Below are 21,583 nucleotides of genomic sequence, written 5' to 3'. Positions count from 1 at the left end.
ATGCTGTATCAATTCTCAAAAACACTGTATTAATGCAAAGATTTGTGGCAGTGGTTCATTTTGTGTTGTGATAAAACCCCCGGCCGCTAGATAGATGAATACAATGGAGCCTCGTCTTTATATTATGGCAGATTTTTCTAAAATTTGATTTTAAAAATTGCGATATATATCGCCTTGCTTACAGGATCGCAATTTATCGCAGTATATTGAATTGTCCCAATAACAATGCTTTTATGGTCATTTCTGTATTTTGTCACCTTCATCAGATGTGTAGGGTCAGATTGTGTCAAAGAGAAGAATTATCACCTCAATGCTTCTCTACTGTACATTTAGGGTCTTAATAAGGTCAGAAGATTTTGCAATATTATTAATATTACTACAAACACAGCTGTGTGTGTCTGTGAGACTCCAAACAATGAGGAAGTAAAGCAAATGTCAACAAAACACAAGGGTTAAATCCTTCACCCTTATGTCAACAGTACATTTTGGAGTTAATTTCCGCTACTACTGATAGTAGCTCAACATAGAGCTAAACATTAAAAGTGTTCACCAGAGCGATGGAAATTTTTAAATTAGCACAGCACATTTTTAAGTAGATAACTTATCTTTCAATATACGGTTAAATTGTAAAGTCCACAGCGAAAAACAACTCTGTAGTATGGCAGTAATGTGCAGAGCGGACTGTGTTTGTTTGCAGGCTGAACTTCTTCCGAGATGTTGCTGATTTCAGAGTGCTGGCCTGCGGAGGGGACGGCACCGTGGGCTGGATCCTGGACTTCATAGGTACAGAATATATTATACATTTCATAATATATAATAAGAATCTGGTCCCATTAATTATTTTACACATTACAAACTCTCAAACCTCCAGAGGTGCTTTAGTATATAGACTCTTACTGTCTTTCATTGCTGATAGCGTACAACACAGTAGAACTTAAACACTCCATTTCCTTTTTTTTTGGCAAAATTGCATTTGTTTTTATTAGTTTTCAAAGCCAGCAGCAGCTCTTGTTGTTCAGCCTGAAATGGTAAAGCGTACTTTATGGTTCGTATATAAACACTTTCATTACGTCCGAGCCTGCGTATTCAAGGGTGGTAAAGTGGGATGATTACGTGAGTTGGAAAACAACATACAAGTCATCATTTGAGGGGGGAAAAAAAACACCTGGCCTCCTCTATTTGGTCTTGAAGACGTGTTACTTGTTCTGGCTCTGAAAAATTGCCTCAATTTTTTACCAATCAAAACAAAGAGAGGTAATAACCGTCTCTTGAAATAGACTGTACAACTGGACGCTCATATTGACTTGTAGTTTTACGAGCAGGTCTGCAAAATGGATTTGATGCTTTCTTTGCGAGTCTTTGCAGTGAGTTTTGTTTTCTTGGTTTGGCCTTGTTTCGCATCGTGTTGTGATATTTGTCCCGTTGCTCCAGATAAGGCCAACCTGGACAGGAACCCCCCCGTGTGTATACTTCCTCTTGGCACGGGCAACGACCTGGCAAGATGTCTGCGATGGGGAGGAGGTACAGACAGAAAATAGACACATTACAGTGAAATACATGACCTCAGTTCACCTCATTACATTCATAGTTAAAGAGTAAACTATACTTTAACCCGGCATTATTATTAGAATTGTCATTAACATTGTTTTAAGGAATTCAGATGGAGAGATTCAGTTTACAATCATAGAGATAGGCAGCAATTTTTCACATTTGAGAAACTTAATAAACTTAATAACTGACTTAAACAATGAATCAGCTATCGAAGTAGTCGATCAACTGAGCGATTAATCATCAACAACTTTTTGAGCATTACGCTAAATTACACTATGAGAGGTTTGAGGCCCACTAGGGACCCCTAGACTGAAAATATATGGTAAAGTTTAGTAGATACATTTTTAAAGCCAATATTTGTATTCATTAGATTTGAATATAACAATTTTTAGAAATGACAGATATTCCATGTTTCCCTTTATTCTTGTCGAGGTAGAAAATCTCTAAATACATTTTGGAACATCGTAAAACTCTCTTTCAAACAGACATTTCATAAGCACACTTTTTGACATTTGAATTATTATTATTATTAATACCTTATAGAAACATTGCATGCAATCCACCTTCTCTCTCTCTAAAAGTCTAAATGTATTGAAGAAAATAGATATAATCGTTTTTAAAAATTCACAACTTGTTTTTATCTAACAAAATAATCTGCTTCAATCCATATTTGTTGATTTTTACCATTTCAAAAACATGTTTTTTGAGAGCATTTTGTTCTGGTAGTTTTGCTTTGCCATGGACTATTACCGCATCGGGTGGCAGCGTGAAAATAGTTTTTCTAAAAATAGATTTCAAATGAAAATAGCACATTTTACACTGCTAATAGTATGGCAGTTTTATGTAGGTTCTAACTGTGAGATAAGCTAACTGGCTGTGTATGGTGTGTGGGGGCTGCGTATCGACTGATGTCATCGCTGCGCTATGGAAACACAGCGGCACAGCCTGAGTCGTCACAATGCGCTAAAGAGATGGAGACTGATGAGGCGTTAATGGCCCATCAGCGCAAACAAAAGGATACAGATGCTCTTTGGCGTGGGATTTGGAGAAAATAGTACCCCTAAAGAGCCTGGCGGTCATAGTGTTAAATAGTTTTAAGTACAAAATCTTTGATACATTTAGAGCTTCAAAAAGAGCATACAAACTTTGTTGTGCATTACATAAAAATCAGTCAAAGTAAATAATAGTAAAAGTAAGAAATAATATATTCAAAATGTATTTCTAGTTGCACAAATCCCTGTTCTGTAGCTCTGGTTTGACTCCTATGTCTGATAAAAAATAAACGCCAATATCAGCCTTATAAATCAGTAAACCCAGAAGAACTCAGAGATAATTTGCTCTATAAGTCAATTAAGTCACTTAAAGTTCAGCCAAGTAGTACAACTTGTTCTAAACCCATTGTAACACACATCTCATGTTTGTTTTCCTGAGGCTATGAGGGCGAGAGCCTCCTGAAGATAATGCGCGACATCGAGAACAGTTCGGAGGTGATGCTGGATCGCTGGAAGATTGATGTCACGCCCACAGACAAGGAGGAACGAGGGGATCCGGTGCCTTACAGTATCGTTAACAACTACTTCTCCATCGGAGTGGTGAGTCCCACTTCAGACACTATTCATGAGGCGGGGGAACGAGTGAACACGACTCTTAAGTTATATACTGTATATATTATATGGTATTTGTTTGAAAGATCATACCTTTTCATAACTCTCCTTTATAAGTTCAGTGGTTCATACTTACGGTTGCTGTTGTTTGCAGTTTACCGATTTCCATCAAAAAATACCCAGGAGAGGAAGATCGCCTTAAACTCAGATAACTGGAATGTTTTATTGCTTTATAGACGAGAATTCAAATTTTAAAGGCCACATTTAATGAGTACTGTTTGGAGTCGATGGCAACAACTAATGCACACAGGAAAGAAAACTACAAGTCACGTCCTGACATAACAAAGTCTTCAATATTGGCTGACACCTCGTTGTTACGTTTCCTGCATCACCGCATTTTATAGTAAATACATTTTTAAGTAAACGGTAGCTGTGCCCGTACATAAAATAACTGACCGATGCAATTACAAATGCAAGACGCTTCTCATCACAAAAATCACCTCAGTGTGATCAGAATGATGAGTCTCACTCTTTAAGTGTCAAATATGGCCAATTCACCCTAAATGGTATTTTCTGAGTTTTTTTACATTTTATTTTATACATTTGCTTTTACACATTTGATTATTTTAGCATTATGTTTTCGGGCCGTCCATCCCATTCTCGTGAACGCAATATCTCAGGAACGCCTGGAGGGAAATTCTTAAAATCTGGCACAAACATCCACTTGGACTCAAGGATGAATTCATACTAATTATGACAATTTCTAACAGGACAAAATGATGAAGGGATGACATTTTGGACAGACATGGATGTAAACTGCGTCTTGACTGGTTGGCGGAGGGATACAACCGCAATGCGGTAATTCTAGTTAATAAATCAAAATAAACAACACCAATGAGCCTCTACCCATACTCCAATTATGAGGAAACAAGTAGTTAAAATAATAACTTTATTTTAGTTGTACATTTCATGCAAAGATCAAGCCCAAAGTGTTTTACAAAACAGTATTAATAACAATGTTGGGCCACAAACTAAAATGAAAATAAACAATAAAAACTGGGATAAAACATTAAAAACAATATCAATAAAACCAACAGGAAAAAAAATGTAAATACTAAAGATAAAAAAAAAGATTGAATTACCCCAAATTAAAGGCAAGATTTAAACAATCCTGTTTTTAACAGCCAACTATGTGTAAACTACATTTGGTCTAGTTTTTAAAATAGCATTTCATTTACATATTATTTATTTTTCCCTGCAAATGCTTAATTAAAGTGGACAATAACAGCACACATAAGGGGGTTACTGATCTCTTTAATTTACTGATAATCTTATTAATTGCTGTACCATCATGGAACAAAAAGCAGTATAGCTAGAGCATCTCCTACCTGCAAATCACTTTCATATTTTAATGTTTTAATGCCAGATTTCAGATCATATAACTTTTATTTTTGTAGGCTGGTATCGGGTTCATTAAGATGCCACAATAAGTTCCACAATAACCGCACTGAGCCATCAACACAGCACAAAGAGAAACCACACGTGAATGTGTGTGTGCAGAGTTACAGTCACGGCACACATGTGCGCTGCTGATGGAAGAAGCATATGGCAGCTATTCAAACCTTTCACACCAAAGTTAAGTTTAATCGTGGTGACAAAGAGCGTCAGTCGCAGGAGAGCAGAGGTGCCAGTAAACAACTTAATCCAAACTTCAACAGAACAAAGACAGAAGAAGGATGGAGTGACGTACTGAAAACTAATTCACCTCTGTCAATAAATTTCAGTTCTGTTATTAATGGTTGAATAAAAAACCACACAGTACCTGCAGTAACAGTATAATCAGTCGATTTATTTGTTTTGATCACATTCTGGTTAGGCCTTTATTGAGATGTGCTCAAGCCTCAACCACCTCTGATTGATAAACAAGCCTTGTTGTGTCTTTGCACCCCCGCCCCTCCACCCCTGTCCATCTCCAACATAATGACACTGATTTCACGTAGCTCATGTTAGCCATTACTGATAAATGTCAGGGGGAAATATGGTAATTGACATTTGCAGGTGGCAGAGGAGGGAGCCTCTCGATGTTGTGAGATTCGGGGACATGAGTGATGCATGGCCTTACAAATGTTAGTTGAATAACACCTCCAGCCGGGGCCCCTAATGACGATGTTGGAGGATATTAGAGGACAGGTCTTGTTAACATTGTGATAGAGGAGAACAATGGCTGTCATCTGTCTACAGTGCTGCTGAACATATGGTGATGTGTTCAGGGGGAAGTGGTTACAGTGGGAAATGAATCTGTGAACATTCATCCTAATGTTTGAGTGCATTAATTTCCCAGTATAAATGTCATAAACATCTTTCAAACTATGGTGGAGCTAAGTATAACCGAACGCTGAACAAGACATTTTAGGCGAACAAAATGTTACAGTTAACTTTCATGAACTGAAAACACACTGTGAAAGGGTTAAAATTGTAATACGAAAACACGGACAACTCCCAGACCGGACAACGCCGTGGTAGCATCCCCTGCTTTATGGTCTACCATAATTTACTAAATGAACATCATGCTGTATTGAAGAAGACAGGAAACTCTCGATTGAGACCATAAACTCATGTTTACAATGTTTACTGAGGTAATAAATCAAGTGAGAAGTAGAGTCAATTTCTCATAGATTTCTATACAATCCCAGTTGCTCTTCCTGCAGAAGGGAGAGGAACACCTGTTCACCTGTGGTGTTCTGTGGTACACCTCGGTGGTCTCAGTCTACGGATGAAGGTGCTCAGATGTGACTTCAGTGTGGCGTGCAGGGGATGAGAAGCATTTTCTATATTACTGAGTTAGTAGTAGTAGTAGTATTTATCTGACAGCTTTAGTTACTTTCTAGATTAGAATTTTTCATACCCTTCCTGTTCAGCGAAAACCATGTTTTATATCCAGATCTGGTGATTTTTTAATTTAGGATGTTTGTGATAAACTGAAGGATGACGTGTTCCTTTATGAGTTGATAAAATTCTCCCACTGCTTAAGATATATAAACTATTTAAATAACAAAACAACCTTGGATTAGCTGGAAAATGCATGGAGCAATATTTTTATGAGTGGGTTCCTGTTAGGGCTGACCCAAATGCTTCGAAGCTTCGACCGTTGCCATGGTAATCGACATCCAAATCAGTATTCGAATGCTTTGATTTTTGTTTTTTTATATACATATGTAATAATAATGTCTAAATCCCCAAATTGCCCATGGAATAAGGAATAATTCCACAATATTATTTATATTCAACATTAATTATTATTAGTTATTCTCAGACGGATATGACTGTTTGTTGTGTGTAGAGGTGCTTATGTGTGTACAGTAGTGCGGCAGCGGCACTGTCCCGGGCTCTGAAACGAGGGAGAAGGAGACAGACTGACAGAAGAACATGTCAGCCTGCTGCGCCGCCAAGCTTCAAAATACCTTGGAATATTTCTCACCGAAGCTTCGAGGCCCAAAAAAATGGTATTCTGGACAGCATTAGTCACTGTTTTGTTTGTATCTCGGGCACGTGCAAGAGGACCAGAGCCGACACGCTGTCATTCCAACGGTTTCACATGCTAAGAAACTAGCAAAGCCATTGACAAAACTTGGATGTAAAAAAGGCAGGTTCAGAAATACCCCCAAAAAATCACGTGTTCCAAATGTTTTATGAGGAAGGAAATGTATTCAGCACATTTTTAAGGCCTGAAGGATAGAAGCAATTAATTTAGGTGAGAATGTAAATATAAATCTGTTTGTTTACAAAACAAAACTCCACAGGGTACCTTTAAGTGGGACCTTGGGAAAACCAGAATCAGTCAAGCTTGTTAAAAAAACAAACAAATGGAGTGATATGAAAGTCTTAAGTCTTAGAAAGCAGAGGATGAAAAGCCAGAACAGGAGTTACATGGTACAAATGATATAGCTCTAGATGTGAGTCTGGTTGCAGAGTTTTGGAAAAGGACTCCGAAGATGAGTTAAGAAATGTATTGATTTTAGATGTACTTGTCATTTCACTACCGGCTCAGGAGGCAAAAGTTCACACCAAATGTTTTGGCTTTTAATGCATCCCATGTCTTTCTTTTTAAAATTCATTCATGCCGTTAACTAAAGCTGCAATTCCCTAAAAAGAACAGTACATTTTTACGCTTTAATGGGACCGGTTGATTCCCTCTTGCTGAACCAAAGAAAGCAGCTTTGGCCTGGCTGCTTCATAAAGTCATTATAACCCCTATTGTCTCTGCTCTGTTAGTGGGATTAGCACCCAGCAGGCGTGATGATGACAAATGAAGTTGTTTGTGGGGGATTAAGAAGACTTTGAGCTCTCTATGGATTTGAGTGTGATATAATATTTTGTGACACATTTTTGCATCGAAATTTCTTGCTTTCCGTTGGCATGAAAATACAAAACTTGCAATAAAGATTATGCGGCAAGTCAAGCTAATAATTACCTCAGAGATTATGCAGATGTAGAGTAGATTGTTTCTGTAATGACGCCGTCGAAAATCAAAAGATCAGCAGTTGGTGTCGCCACCAACGTACGCTTGAATCTGAGAAGTTCTTTATATCTCTATATTTGTCTGATTGCTCTCATACCTCTCTAATCATTAGTGTCAGCAGCTGACGAACATTTCAAGTCATTTCAATCCAAGAACTCAGGTGATTTTTTTTCCAAAAAAAGAAGAATCATCTTCCTTTTTTTTTGGTAAATTCTTCCAACCTAACCTTCTGCCACAGCTCAGTTGGATTGAGAATTAATGGTCGCCATCCCTTTGGGAGGATGTGGAAGTGACGTGAAGTGTAATGATCTCAATCAGGGCCAGGGGTGAGAGACAGAACTAATCACTGAGAGCGCTCCACTACCATAATGCAGTCAGTCGCCCTAATGACCCTGGCGCTCCTGTCAAAGCCATTACTCTCCCCCATAGTGAAAGGCACATCAAACCGCTGGGGCCCACTCATAATTGGACTAAACTTTGAGCTATGAGAGGACATTACACATGTCCTGTATTAATTTGGGTGCCAGATTTTTACATTGGTAATTATTTGAGGGCAGCTAGGGGGAGAGAAGGAGTGAGTGAGCTGACGACGTCCCACTGCCGCGAGGGGGTCAATGCTCCAAGATGTCAATGTCTCCGATATGTGTTGATGGTGCGACTGACTCGTCCCCTTTTATTTAATTAATTGATTCAGTTATGGAATTGTTCAAATATCAGCGTAAAGTTATTCCTAATGTTATTCCCAACGAATGTGACACACGTGTCAATTTCCGTTCCATTCTTTTTAAAAATAAAACTACTTAGGTTTAGGAAAAGATCGACTTTGTTAGGTTTAAGCAACAAAACAGCTTAGTTAAGTTTAGGAAAAGATTGCAGTTTGGGTTGAAATAACACAGAAAGTGGCGTAACTTAATACGGAAGTTACGTGACAAAAACTACTTAGTGAGGTTACATCACATTATCTTCATCAGCAGATTCTCAAGAGTGAACGAGAAAGCCGTTACAGTACTCAGAAAAATTATAATTTGAACATTGTATGATATGATCAAAAGCTCCAGAACAGCTACTTAATGGACCTTGTACTGAGATTGTTCTCTCAATTGCTAAGGTCAGTTCAGGTCAGAACTTTGAATCTGAGAAATGTATAATAATCTAGTTAAAACGGAATATATTTTTTTTGTATTTGAGGACCAAGTTATCATAAAACTGGAGCTTGATTGGCCAAAAGTAGCAACTTCTCAAACTGAAATGGGGCAAAACCTCCTCAATTCTACAAACTGGCCTCATTGGAATGAATTTGATTGTTTAGCGAGGTGAACCAGTCAGAGAACAGTCGTTGGGAGTTGAGGATTTTGGACAAAATTCAATAATTTAAGCCACTTAATAATTTTTAAATGTCCTTTCTTTACTAAACACTTTTGATCCCACATGTATGAACATAAAAACATAAATTACTTCTACAGAGCTCTTTCAAAGAGTTTCTTAATATCAGGCTGAAAAGCTCAGTTTCACAATTTTAAAGTTTGCACCCGTAAGCACACCTAATGATGATGTCACGGTGTACTGACACACAGAAGAAGAACACAGACGTTAAACCATTTTTGGTGGTTGATAAATGGACTTACATTTATATAGCGCTTTTCTAGTCTTCTGACCACACAAAGCGCTTTATGATAATAAATAAATATTTGTTTAAATCAGTAGTTCCCAACCTGGGTAACACCAAGGGGTCCCAAGATAAATATGAGAAGTCTCAAAATAATGAAATGGGTAAAAAAATGAAATAAAATAAATTCTAAAACAAATAAAAATGGTTATTTTTGTTACTCAAAATTGTTTCTTTCTCTATTTTCTTTTATTATATTATGCTTTTTTCCTTTGAAATACTTAATACTGTGGAAGGTTTTGTTTTATATGTGGATAGAAATTCATTAATTTTATAAGTAATTTTGCGTATCTGCCATGTTTTCATAAATATCCATATTGAAAAAAATATTCTTAAAATATTAAAATATTCTTTGTGATGTTGATTTTCAGCTTCATGGCGGTGTTGGGACCATTATATTAAAAGTTTTACCACTTAAAGTACACAAACGCTGCATCGGTGTAGAACGACAAAGGGCTTCATCCACTCCTGGTTGCTTGAAATCACTGTTTACTGTTGCAAAAGCCACAGCTCCACTTGTACAGATCTCAGATAATAGACCCCAAACCAAAGGGGAGACAACCTCTCCTCGCTTTTGCTCTCTTGTTTGCAGCTATTGTCCTGTTTGTAAGAAAATCACGTTACAATCTCTCAGATATATCCGTCATCTCACCTTTCTGGCTCGCGTTGGAAGCGTGAGGTGAGTCTGCGGGGATCTTGGAGAATTCTTTTGGTCTTCTGCTTACAGCGTCTTGAAGAGACATCAAGAGAAGCCCCATTGATTTTTTCTCTTTTGGCTTCTCCTAAATTTCTGTACAGAGAGCTAGCAGGGGGTCCTCCCTGTAGTGTAGTGCCACTCAAAATGGAGTGGGTCAAAACAGATTGCTTCAGTGGAGGGGAGGAGGGAGAGGAGAGGAACAAGCCCAAAAAGTTTACAGGAACTTTCTCTCACTCTTTCCTGAGATGTTTTCAGAGCCGGACAAAGTTTGTCAAAGTTTCCTCTGTTTTTCACAAAGGCCTTGCCAGCATTTTTCTGCTGACTTAGAAGTGTAAATTAAAGGAAAGCGTTCCTCTGTAGTTCATTACGTGTGACTTCACAATCTGTTGACGAGATTCTCTGCACGCTTTATGACACGATTGATCGCACATATATTTAGTTTTCATGTTAATTATTTCTTTATATTAAACACCTTGTTCAAAAGGTATTATATATAATTATACAATATATTAGCATATTAGTATGCAGGCAGCAGTTCTGTGTTCTTACAATACATTTCAGTCACCAATATGCAGGTTTATTCAATGAAAAAATGCTACTGTAAAGTTTTATATAAAATTTGATTTGATGTGCTGAACATTTTATAAACTTAACCCTGTTGAAAAGAAATAACTTTTATTAAAGCAGAATCATATAATCTGTGGAACTTCCTTAAAATATCAACTAATACATGATTAATACTTCGTACTTGATAACTATGATGCTTAACTAATACTTCATACCTGCTTTCTGACACCATTAACACCTAGTAATAACATGTGGATACATTATAATGATATGTGATCACTTGGTATTGATAAACTCTTTCATTATCCTGATTCTGGCTGCGTTTTTATGCCTCGGCGCCAGCGACCACCATGGCTGGAGGCATTATGTTTTTGGGTTGCCGTCCGTATGTACGTACTGTATGTACGCCCGGTCCATTCTTGTGAACACGATAACTCGGGAACGCCTGGAGCGAATCTTTTCAAATTTGGCACAAACATCCACTTGGACTCAAGATGAATTGATTCGATTTTGGTGGTCAAAGGTGACTGTGACGTTTTTGTCCATAACTGAAGAATTCATATGCTAATTATGACAATTTCACAAAAATGTCTAATTGGACAAAATGATGAAGTGATGACATTTTGGACAGACATGGATGTAAACTGCAACTTGACTTGTTAGCAGAGGCATACAACCGGCAACAAAGACATTAATTCTAGTCATGTCATATTGTTGCCATCCATGTGAATGGGTTATTTAAAGACTGGTGTGTAGGACTTAGGGGATTTATTGACAGAAATGGAATATAATATTCATGTTTTCATTAGTTTATAATCACCTGAAACTAAGAATCTTTGTGTTTTCATTAGCTTAGAATGAGCCCTTCATATCTACATAGGGAGCGGGTCCTCTTCATAGAGTCCAACGTGTTGCACCGCCATGTTTCTACAGGAGCAGATCTCAGTATTTCTGCAAACTCGTCAGTCAGACTCAGGATAGTTTCTTTACACAAATAATAAACGACTGATGACGTCCTCCCTGCTGCATATTTCCAACGTGTTACTGCGCTCTCTAAAAACTATTTCCCTTCTCATCACTCGCTCCACAACATTGTTGGCAAACCAAAAATTATGAGCCATGTTTTCCTCATTTTTTATCATTTGGTGCTACTGGTCAGCACGTGTGAGCACTGATCGTTTCTATGGAAACAATCCAACACCACAGACTCGTCTAAAATATATTGAAATATAGTGAAACTTGATCACATGATCATCTCCATGCAGTCTGCGTGCATTTACACCTTCCTTTAACATGCCCGATCCAGATCAAATGTATAAATGTGTCTATTAGCAAACGACATCATTTACTCGAAATATACTTTATTCTATAAGTTCTCGCTCTACGAGATAACAGTGTTACCAGACTGAGATGGTGTTAATATACTGGTGAAGTGTCTCTGTCAGTCACACCACACTAACATATGTAACATGAACTGTATCACTGTAACACCAAGAGCTGCAGTGAGGCTGCACTTTATGCCCCAGGTCACAGTGAGAGAGAGGGGCGGGGGGGGGAGTCAGAAAAGGTGAGAGGAAGGTCGAGAGTGACATAGAGAGAGAGTGAGAGAGAGAGAGAGAGTGAGAGAGAGGTGGAGGAAGGGAGAGAGAAAACAACTTGGTTGCCGTGGTGTCGGCAGCATCCTGTAGGTTAGCTGGGAGCTGTGATTACTCACAATGTGTGTTTAATTAATTAGCCTGTGTGGAGACAGCGTGCTGTTCATCAGGGTTTCTGTCAATAGCTCTCCATCCCAGGTTCAACCCCGCTGCCACCTCCTGCACACAGCTTCTTTCATCTTATAGAAATATACACAAGGGACACACAAGGTGTAACTGCACTGTTTGGGAAGTTGGTTAATGAGGAAGAAGTTGTCTTGGATATAAAGGCAAATAGTTTGTCAGCAGGATATCAATTGAATCATAAAACATTACATTTCTAAACTGAAAACAGCACATTGTAGAGCTGCAACAGGAGCTCTTAAGTTTAACCTGAGTTTTTAAAAGCATATACACTGACACCAGGATGTAGAGTAATGTTGGCACGGAGGCCCAAACTGCAGGCTTTAAGTTTGAGGAGATGAGAATCACGTGCAACAAACTCACCATTGTTCGCAGCTCCTGAATTAAAGATTTGATTCTCTCTTTCAGGATGCCTCCATTGCACATCGTTTCCATGTTATGAGAGAGAAGCATCCTGAGAAGTTCAACAGCAGGTAAGTTTGCTTTTCTGTCAGTATAGGAAAGGTGATGTATTAACCCAGTGGTTCCCAGCTGTTCTATCCCCAGGGTCCATAAAACAATAAAGTATTGCAATAGGAGTCACACTTGCCAACCCTCTCGATTTTCCCGGGAGACTCCTGTTTTTCATTACCCTCTCCTGGTTTCCTCCCGGGGTCACAATTCTCTCGTAGTTCTCCCGATATCTGACAGTGTGTGTCTGTGCAGTGAGTAAACCTGGAAGCTAGAGAACTTTGGCTTATGCACTTGGCGAGCAATTTTCCATCAAGTGACTGGGCGCCACCTTTGAGTCCATTCATACAGTACGTGCATGTTCAAGGAGAACCGGCATTGATTTGTTTACTTAGTTAAATTGTAATGTCCTTACCAAGCGGCAACCTCCGGGTCTGAGAAGTGAAACCAAGTGCCTTAAACTTGCATTGTTTCTAATAGCCAGCAGAGGGCGACTCTTTTAGTTGCAAAAAGTTTATAGTCTACAAACCATTGGGTCTGATTACAGTCTGTGGTCCCTAATCACAAGGAAGCTGGAAATGGTTCATCAGAACATTCTAGAAATCTATTTAAATTCAAAGTAAAGTTTTGTTTTGACAAACTCGTGAGCCACTGTATTAACTAACCTGTGATACTCTATGTTGGTTTTAAATGGGTGCTGCAATGATGACGTGTCCTATCTATACTCATTATCATATTCTGGTTTCAGTTAAAAATTCTTACAGATTTATTTAAAAGTGTTTATAAAACTTGAAATAAAATAGTCTGCCAACACCCATAATCTGTATCCCAATATTTTTTATATTGCAAAACTTTTACGTAATATATTTTTAATAATAATATACTTAATATGCACACTTTTTTCTTTCTTTTAAAACTTACAAATTGATTTCACAAGGGCCCAAATTGTTTAACGACTTGCTTTAACACCTGTATTCTTGTGACTGCACAGGTGTGTGATAAAACGTTTAGCTCTTAACACAAAAGTTGAAGTTAATGAGAACATTCCAGTCATTTCTCATGATGTTTTAGTTGAGAAACTGAGGTAATTTTAAACATTTTCAGGACACCAGAGTCCCCCCTGTAGAGTCTAAAATCTTCCACCTTTATGGCTGATGTTGATTTTGGTCTAAATAAACACCACTTTTCTTTGAGTGGCGGTGTATGTACTTATTATAAGGCTCAGTAATCTTTGATCCTTGATGATGATTGAATCTTGAAACCAACGACTTTGATGGAAATAAGTCTACATTTTTTATTTAAAAAGAAAACAAAACAAATGTACTCCCAGTCTAAACAAACCTACAGTACATTTGCAGAAGCTCTACGGTGTATCTGCCCCTTCATGACAAACACACAGTGTATCTACTCTGGAGCTCAGCATGACGAATGGACCGGCCTCATATTTAGCATTTGTGATTACCTCGAGGAGATGCGTTCACCTTTGGAGATGAACAAATGTGGCATCTATGTTTCCATCAATATTTAACGTCTCCCATACGTCTCCACTAGCGCCAGGGAGTAATTGCAGGCCTAATTGAATTTGCTTGGCTAGTTTGACATCATGGATCAGTCAGACTGATGACACACAGCCTCCTAATAATCCCATTTGTACTCATTATCATATTTTACCCTGGTCTTAGTACAACATTTAGCCAACTATCCTTCTGCTGCTTGTTGCTCGATCATGCAGATACGCCGGCGAAATGGTCCAAAGGGAAGTGAAGGGGGTTTCAGATAAACGCAGGCCTGTCGTATAATGGTTACCGATGGTTACGAGGGATATGCCAACGGTAAAGTTATCGCCTCTGATTAAACAAAGAGGGTGTTGGGTAGTCATCGCCATGTTATTACTCCCAACAATGTGGGCGCATCCCTCATACATGTTGGTAACCAATTTTCCTGCTTCATTATTGTTTGTTCCGTTCGGTCGCTTTCCAGATCGACTCACGGACTGCATCTCTGTTGTTTTACCCCTTTTTTAAGCCTTTTTGTGAAAAATGATTTAGATATTTTAAGAAAATGATTCTGTCTGTTATTTGAATTCAATTAATAATTCAGGAGGGGGAATGGGTTTAGGATCTCTCTATTACACACTATCCTTGCCAATTCAATAATGCATGATTATAGTTTTTCAAGGTAGCATAGATTTGGTTAGATTTGTCCAAAGGGCTCGTGTCCATTGGAAGCGTATTGCAACTTATCACGGAGTCATTTTCCTGCAGCTCCAAGCTCTTTCTCGGAAACTTCAGTGACTATGGAGGCAGCCTGTCTCTGGGGGGGGGAGATTTTATTTCACTTTTATCTGCAATAAGTATGTTTTTGTCCAGAATGAATGAAAGGAATCATGTTTTTGATGAGTTTTTAACAAGCTTTAAGCACATGAAACTCACTTACTGTATACATAAATGCACTGGAAGCTTTTAGTCAAATAAAATATATTCATAACACTAATATTCAAGCTTTTCCATAGGGGTAGTAAGACCTTAAAAATAGTAATTAAAATAACAATGGTGACAATAATAATGATAATAATACCACTTTGCAAAGCTTTTAATCCAGAAACTTCTGACTACCTACAAAATATGGATATTAAACTAAAAACATAGCGCAATAATAAGATGAAAAACTAGTTTTACATTAGATGCAAATAAAAGATGAACTCAGCAGCTTCACATGTGATGTAACAAATTATAATTATCAGCTTTTTAACAGCTACACAACCTCCTTTGCTTCTGGAACGTAACTAATTACTACTGTATCTGATTAATTTGATCATATATTTTATAATTTAAAATTCAAATATCTTTCAATGGCAAACTGGCAGGGGATGTATCTAATTTTCTAAGGTAATTGTGTGAAGTGAAAAGACGATTGTCAATATGTAAGGCCATTGCGTGGTCGATTTGGAGCTATTTTTGCAGAAGCACATACAGTTTCTATCAATAAATATTTTTTATTGAAAATAATTATGTATTTTAGTTTGTGATTCTTAAATTTAGTTAATTTCTGGATGATTAATCTACGTTTTCTCAGGCTAGAGTATAATTTAACATATATTTAAAGTATTTAATGAAAGTATTTGACACTCTGTCCCTCCTTTAGAGATCCACCATCTGACTGTCTGACAGTCTCTGCATTGTACAATTATTTGAATAGATTGTTATTATAATTATTATTATGGATTTAGAGAATACTACAACCAAACCAAATGAATTTTGGAATACCGGCCAGAGCACTGTTGAGAGAAAGATAAAAAATAACGTACTGTATATCTAAACAGCATCTTAGCATCTTTTTCATGGATTAAAAATGCTTATTTTTAATGTATTTGTATTGTTCTCATGTGTTTTTGAAACCTTGCCTTTGCTCTTGAACATGTTTCAGAGTCAAATTAAATAAGCGTAACATTTCAGTACGACTTGGAGAAAGAAAAATGTCAAATTTTGAATGATTTGGTTTTTAATATGTGACAGCAGTAATGGCTCTTCACTTCCCATACGTACCAAATCTATACATTCTGTCACTGGTTTGACCTTAAAGAAACTGAATATTTAATGAGTTTTAATTACCAACCAAACAATCATGTAGCTTTTGTTAATTATGGAATGAGGGGATTTTGTTGATGAAATGCGGGGGTCATACACTCTCTCTTCCCCCCCTTCATTTCTCTCCTTCTATCCATCTTCTGTATTTGCACCTTGGGGTGATTACCAGGGCAAAGGTGTGAAGATTTGACACTCAGCAGATAGATTCATTTACTGCCACTGCCGGACCTGGAGGTGATAATGAGGTTGAGGATTAAAAGCAGACAATCAGTCGGCCCGTGACGAGGGCTGCGCCACCTCCTCCCCCATCGCCACTCCTCCTCCTCCGCCTTGTTAAAATACACTACTCTCTTTTTTTCACCCCCTTTTTTGCTGATCTCCCATGTAATTACACGCTAATCTCTGACTCCGAGGGAAAGAGACGGATAGTGAGAGAAACGAGGAGAGAGGTGGAGGAAGAGAGAGAAAGAGAGAGAGGGTTTAGAAAATTAAGAACTTTATGCTTTTATACAGTTTCATTCTTATATACATTTTTTTTATTTGCCCTCTGATGTTCAGATTGGTAGAACTACTCTTTCATACCATGTTAACAGATTCTTAGTTTGACTTACATGACTAGCACAGTCACACCACCTCTAAGCTTTTACTCCACAGTGGAACTTAGAGCTGGGCGATATGGCCAAAATCTTCTGTCACCATGTAGGTAATTTCATATCGTGATAACGATTTATGTCATGATATAGCATGTTATCTGCAATTCAATAAATACGTAGTCTATATGTAATAAACAAAAGCTCATTTTAAGAACTTGAGTGCAAAATGAACAGTTTTAAGTGAAATTACAGAGAAAAAAAAAAGAAATAAATATACTGTAGGTCTAGCCTACACCGCAATAGAAATGATATAGAAAAATATATATACGATCTGCATTTTTATATCATTTTGACAATATATATTTTCATATTGCCCGGCCCAAACTCATATAAAATATAGTGACACCAATTTTAGGCAGAGTAACATGAATTAACAGAAAGATTTTTATACAAAGCCTTCATATTCATGCTAATATTATCAAAAATGCCTCTTGCCGATGCAAGTAAAAATGTAAATATGTTTGGACACAATTCTAAAAACAAGTTTTGAAATTCATAGCTTGTTAAATATGGAGGAGCAGCAAGAATACATGAGCTATCATTATATGATATTAATAGCCATGTCTTCATTTTAAAGTTAGTAACCTGAATTTATTCTCTGTGAATTGATATTGTGGCTACATGTAATGTCCTATCAATTATTTGTTGATCATTTTTAATAACAGGAATATTCAAGTCTCCTGTTCCACTGTACCAATAATTTTAATAATAATAATAATAGTAATTCCAGCTGCTCTCCAGACAACGCGAGATCTGTGAGGGGAAACATCTGATTTGGGACGTTTCAGCTGCAGCGTGAAAGCTGCTGTGGTTTCACCTGCAATGTTTGTTTATTCTGTGGCATCAATCATGGCGCCTTGATGTTCCCATGATATTTGCTCTGCATACCCAGATCTATTTTTGGTCCCGAGACATCTAACACCGTCACGGCGCTCCTCCAGAGCCGCTCTGCCCCCGTGCGCCCACAGGCTCTCGCTGTGCTGTGTAACCATCCTGAGTTAACCTTTCCTGAAGGCACAGGGAAGCCCAGGCATGGAGCACTCTTTAGCATAATGAGTATGTTCATCAAAGCCCTGCGATGTGCTGGATGGGGCCGCCGGAATCACCAACACACGCTCCCATCAACACACCTAATGCTAATGTGCGTGTAGGCATGTACGTGTGTGCGTGTTACCTGCTGAGCTGGGAACAGGGCCACAGGTGATGGCGCTCTAAATTACACATGCACACACACTCATTTACACATACACACATGCATGGTGGACCTCTGTAGCGGCCGCCCTCGGACCTCATTTGAGGATAAAATCGTTTATGTGACCAAAGTGTCATCTATAATTAATGACCACTTGTGTGTAATTTAGAGGGATCTCACCTGTGGCCCTGTCTTCAGCTCAGTGGGAACACACACACACACACACAAACTCAAATGAACTTACACACACAAGAGCTGAGCAATATTAAAGAAAATCATAGCACGATTAATTTACAAGTTTACCCTGATATTGAATAACAGAAGATCTATTTTTAAAGGAATTTAAAATATTATTTTCAATTACATCATGGCTCCTTGACATCTACATATCTGTATAATATGATCTGTTAAAGATATTTTTTATATTTTTGGTTACATGCAGTGCCCCCTGTCTGTGCGTATACTCGTCAGAGTGCTGTTGTGTCTCTGTCTACGTGGACGGAGAAATTATTTGTACTAAGCAAATCAAATTATTTAATATAAGACTTATTTGCAAGGGTAGATAGGTTTGGTTTCAGAAGTGGGAGCAGGAAATAGTTTTTCCAGTCCTGAGTAGAGTCTGTAGATTTTCCTCTCAGGCTGTGTATGTCCCATAGACTGTATATAAGTGGCCATAGTCACCATGACGTCACCCATTGGTTTGTGGACTACAGTTTTGAAGCCTCAAGCTCGGCATTTTGGTCGTTGCTATCTTGTTTTTTTGCAGCCAGTAGTGACACAAGAGGATGGAGCTAATTACAACCAAACGCTGAATAAGATATTTTTAGGCAATCAAAATCCTGCAATTAATCTAATGAGAAGTAGGCTCATTTTCTCATAGACTTCTATACAATCAGACTTCTTTTTGCAACCAGAGGAGTCGCTCCCTGCTGGCTATTAGAAAGAACGCAAGTTTAAGGCACCTCTGCATTGGCTTCACTTTTCAGAATCCGGAGTTGCCCACTGATCTCACCTTGATTTTGGCCACTGGACAGTAAGAGGACACTGATTAGAGAGATTTTAGTGAGTTAATCAAACTGAACTTTGAACAAGTTTGTAGCTAATGTCTTGTGTTGCACCTCTGAACGAGCCACACCAAACAAAAAGTACACTGCTAACATCAGTTTGCTAGGTAAATAGCTAATTAGCTAGTGAGGTGTAGCACCTTAAACAGCGAATGTCAAGATTGTTCAGTTTAGATGCTAAATGTTGTGGTTCTTATGCTTGAACACCACTGGTCCTTGTTTGTTTACAAGGGGCTTCTCTGATGTATCTCCAAAACCTTTTTCAGCAAGACATTATCAACAATAAATATGAAAATCAGTTTGATATCATTCATGACTGCTATAAGCGATGACATTTGTAAATTCAGCTGGATTTTAAGTATGCTCAACTGTTAAAACATTTCCGTTAGCACTCATCATGCTGCTTTTGAATGAAAACGTATAGAGCCAATGAATGATGCCAATGACTGACAACTACTTTATGGGGGGCTACTCTCAAAAGCTAATGGGGAATGATCTCTGACTCATTGTAGGAACACGCTCAACTCAAAGTAGCTTCCCCCTGCAGACGTGTCGCTGGAGGTGTCAGACCTTCGATAAACACCCCAAGCCTCGTAAACAATATGAAATCATTAATTAACAGCATTGCTTTGTTAAGTTCATTTCAGGTGTCTTAACAGTTCCCAACAGTTATCACAAATGAGATTCTGTTTCATTTCAACTTTTACATTATTGCAATACTTATGTTTAATTGTTCAACAGCCTGTTAACAACATGTGTTAAATTCAATTACAGAAATACCTTTAACATTTAATGACAGAAATATCTGTATAATGGAAGGCAACCCAACACAGTACTCCTGATATTACGCATTAGTTGAGTTAAACCACACTATTGATTCATGATAAAGTTATCTTTAAGCCTAAATGATAGAAAAAGCATTTAACTTTGTGACATTATCTTAATTTTTCCGTATAGCTTCATATGCAGTCACCAACTGGCTGCTAAAGAGACACTGCAGCTCTGTTTGCAAAACTAAAATATGTGTAAAAGAAAAAATATATGAGGTGTTAATCTTATCAGTTTACTTCTATGCAATTTTTTCAGTTCAGTTTTTATATTCGTACCTAAAGATGTTGGATGTTTTATACCAGTATGGTTTTGGTATATAAAAAAAAGCACCTTGGAATCATCGCAGTGCAACAGAAAGAAATACATTTTTCAAACCGCTCGCTGCATCTCTGAAGGCAAGACGATGCAACTCGGGTCATTTCTCAAACTGCCAGTCGCAGTCGGAGCGCTCTAGGCGGTGTCATGTTAAACAAAACAGTGCATTGATGCAATGCACAAAGAGTTGGTTATGTCAATGCGATATTTATCACCTCTGATCAAGAAGAAATTAGTGTGAAAATAAGGTCGTAGATCATTGTGGGTTAGATGAAGTGTCAGAGGGGAAGAAAATCAATGGCTCTGTGGCTGGCGTTCAGTGTGGCCGGTAGAAAGTGCATCTAAAGGTGCTGTGGCCTCAGGACAGCGACGCTACAGTGAAGCTTATCGACTCTGACATCCTTTAATATGGTGACCAACCAGTGGAGGGTTGATGAACATGGGCGTTCAGATTCAGGCTGTTTGAGCTACATTTGTCTTTCTGTTGCTCAGCTGACTTCTTCTCTTTGTATTAGATGTTTTTCTAAAGCCGTTTGTGTTGTTGTTTTCTCGGCCACACAGTTTGAATATGTCCTCTCATTTCAGTTTTGTTTTACGATTTGTTTGTGCAAATAATCGACACCTCAGTAGCTCTGGAAACTTGAGCCGCTGTTTTCTTTTGGTACGCCAGCTGTGACTACAGCTGATCTCAGGTGCACACCGCTAATGTTATTATTGCAGTACACTTTGCATTGATACACTGCAGGTAGCAGAGGCCTATTGTGGCTACTCGGAGAATTGAAAACCTGCTACTAAAAACACAAATCGCTCCCACAGGGAACGCAATGAAGGAACTTCTAAGATGTCCTGGAACAGTTTAAAGAGGCACTTTATGTTCACATTTATTGCACTTACCATAAAGTAAAGTCCTCCTAATCTACCTTATTAATACCTATTAATCCTAGCACAAGCTGGCCACTGTTGAAGACGCTCCTCACAGTCAGTCTGTCAGAGGAGTCCTGTGTTTAGCATCGGTCGGCAGATAACAAACGACAATCCGATCCAGCCAATGGGATGCTCCTAATTACCTAATGAACAGGGACATGAGGTGATTTGTTGCCATGGTGCGC

At 38.1% G+C, this 21,583-nt stretch overlaps 1 protein-coding gene across 9 annotated transcripts in view; it reads left to right on the top strand.

Annotated features, from left to right (window-relative positions):
- Positions 1-21,583, top strand: part of dgkb (diacylglycerol kinase, beta) — a 95,767-nt gene that overhangs the window by 55,885 nt on the left and 18,299 nt on the right. For all 9 annotated transcript variants that reach the window (XM_037784928.1, XM_037784934.1, XM_037784931.1 and 6 more), the window contains 4 exons: positions 698-783; positions 1,432-1,521; positions 2,983-3,143; positions 12,791-12,855. In XM_037784928.1, coding sequence (XP_037640856.1) covers positions 698-783; positions 1,432-1,521; positions 2,983-3,143; positions 12,791-12,855 — 402 coding nt within the window. The remainder of the gene's footprint in view (positions 1-697; positions 784-1,431; positions 1,522-2,982; positions 3,144-12,790; positions 12,856-21,583) is intronic.

This window comes from Sebastes umbrosus, chromosome 11, assembly GCF_015220745.1.
Source record: "Sebastes umbrosus isolate fSebUmb1 chromosome 11, fSebUmb1.pri, whole genome shotgun sequence".
Taxonomy (NCBI): Eukaryota; Metazoa; Chordata; class Actinopteri; order Perciformes; family Sebastidae; genus Sebastes; species Sebastes umbrosus.
This window is presented reverse-complemented; position numbering and strand designations above follow the sequence as displayed.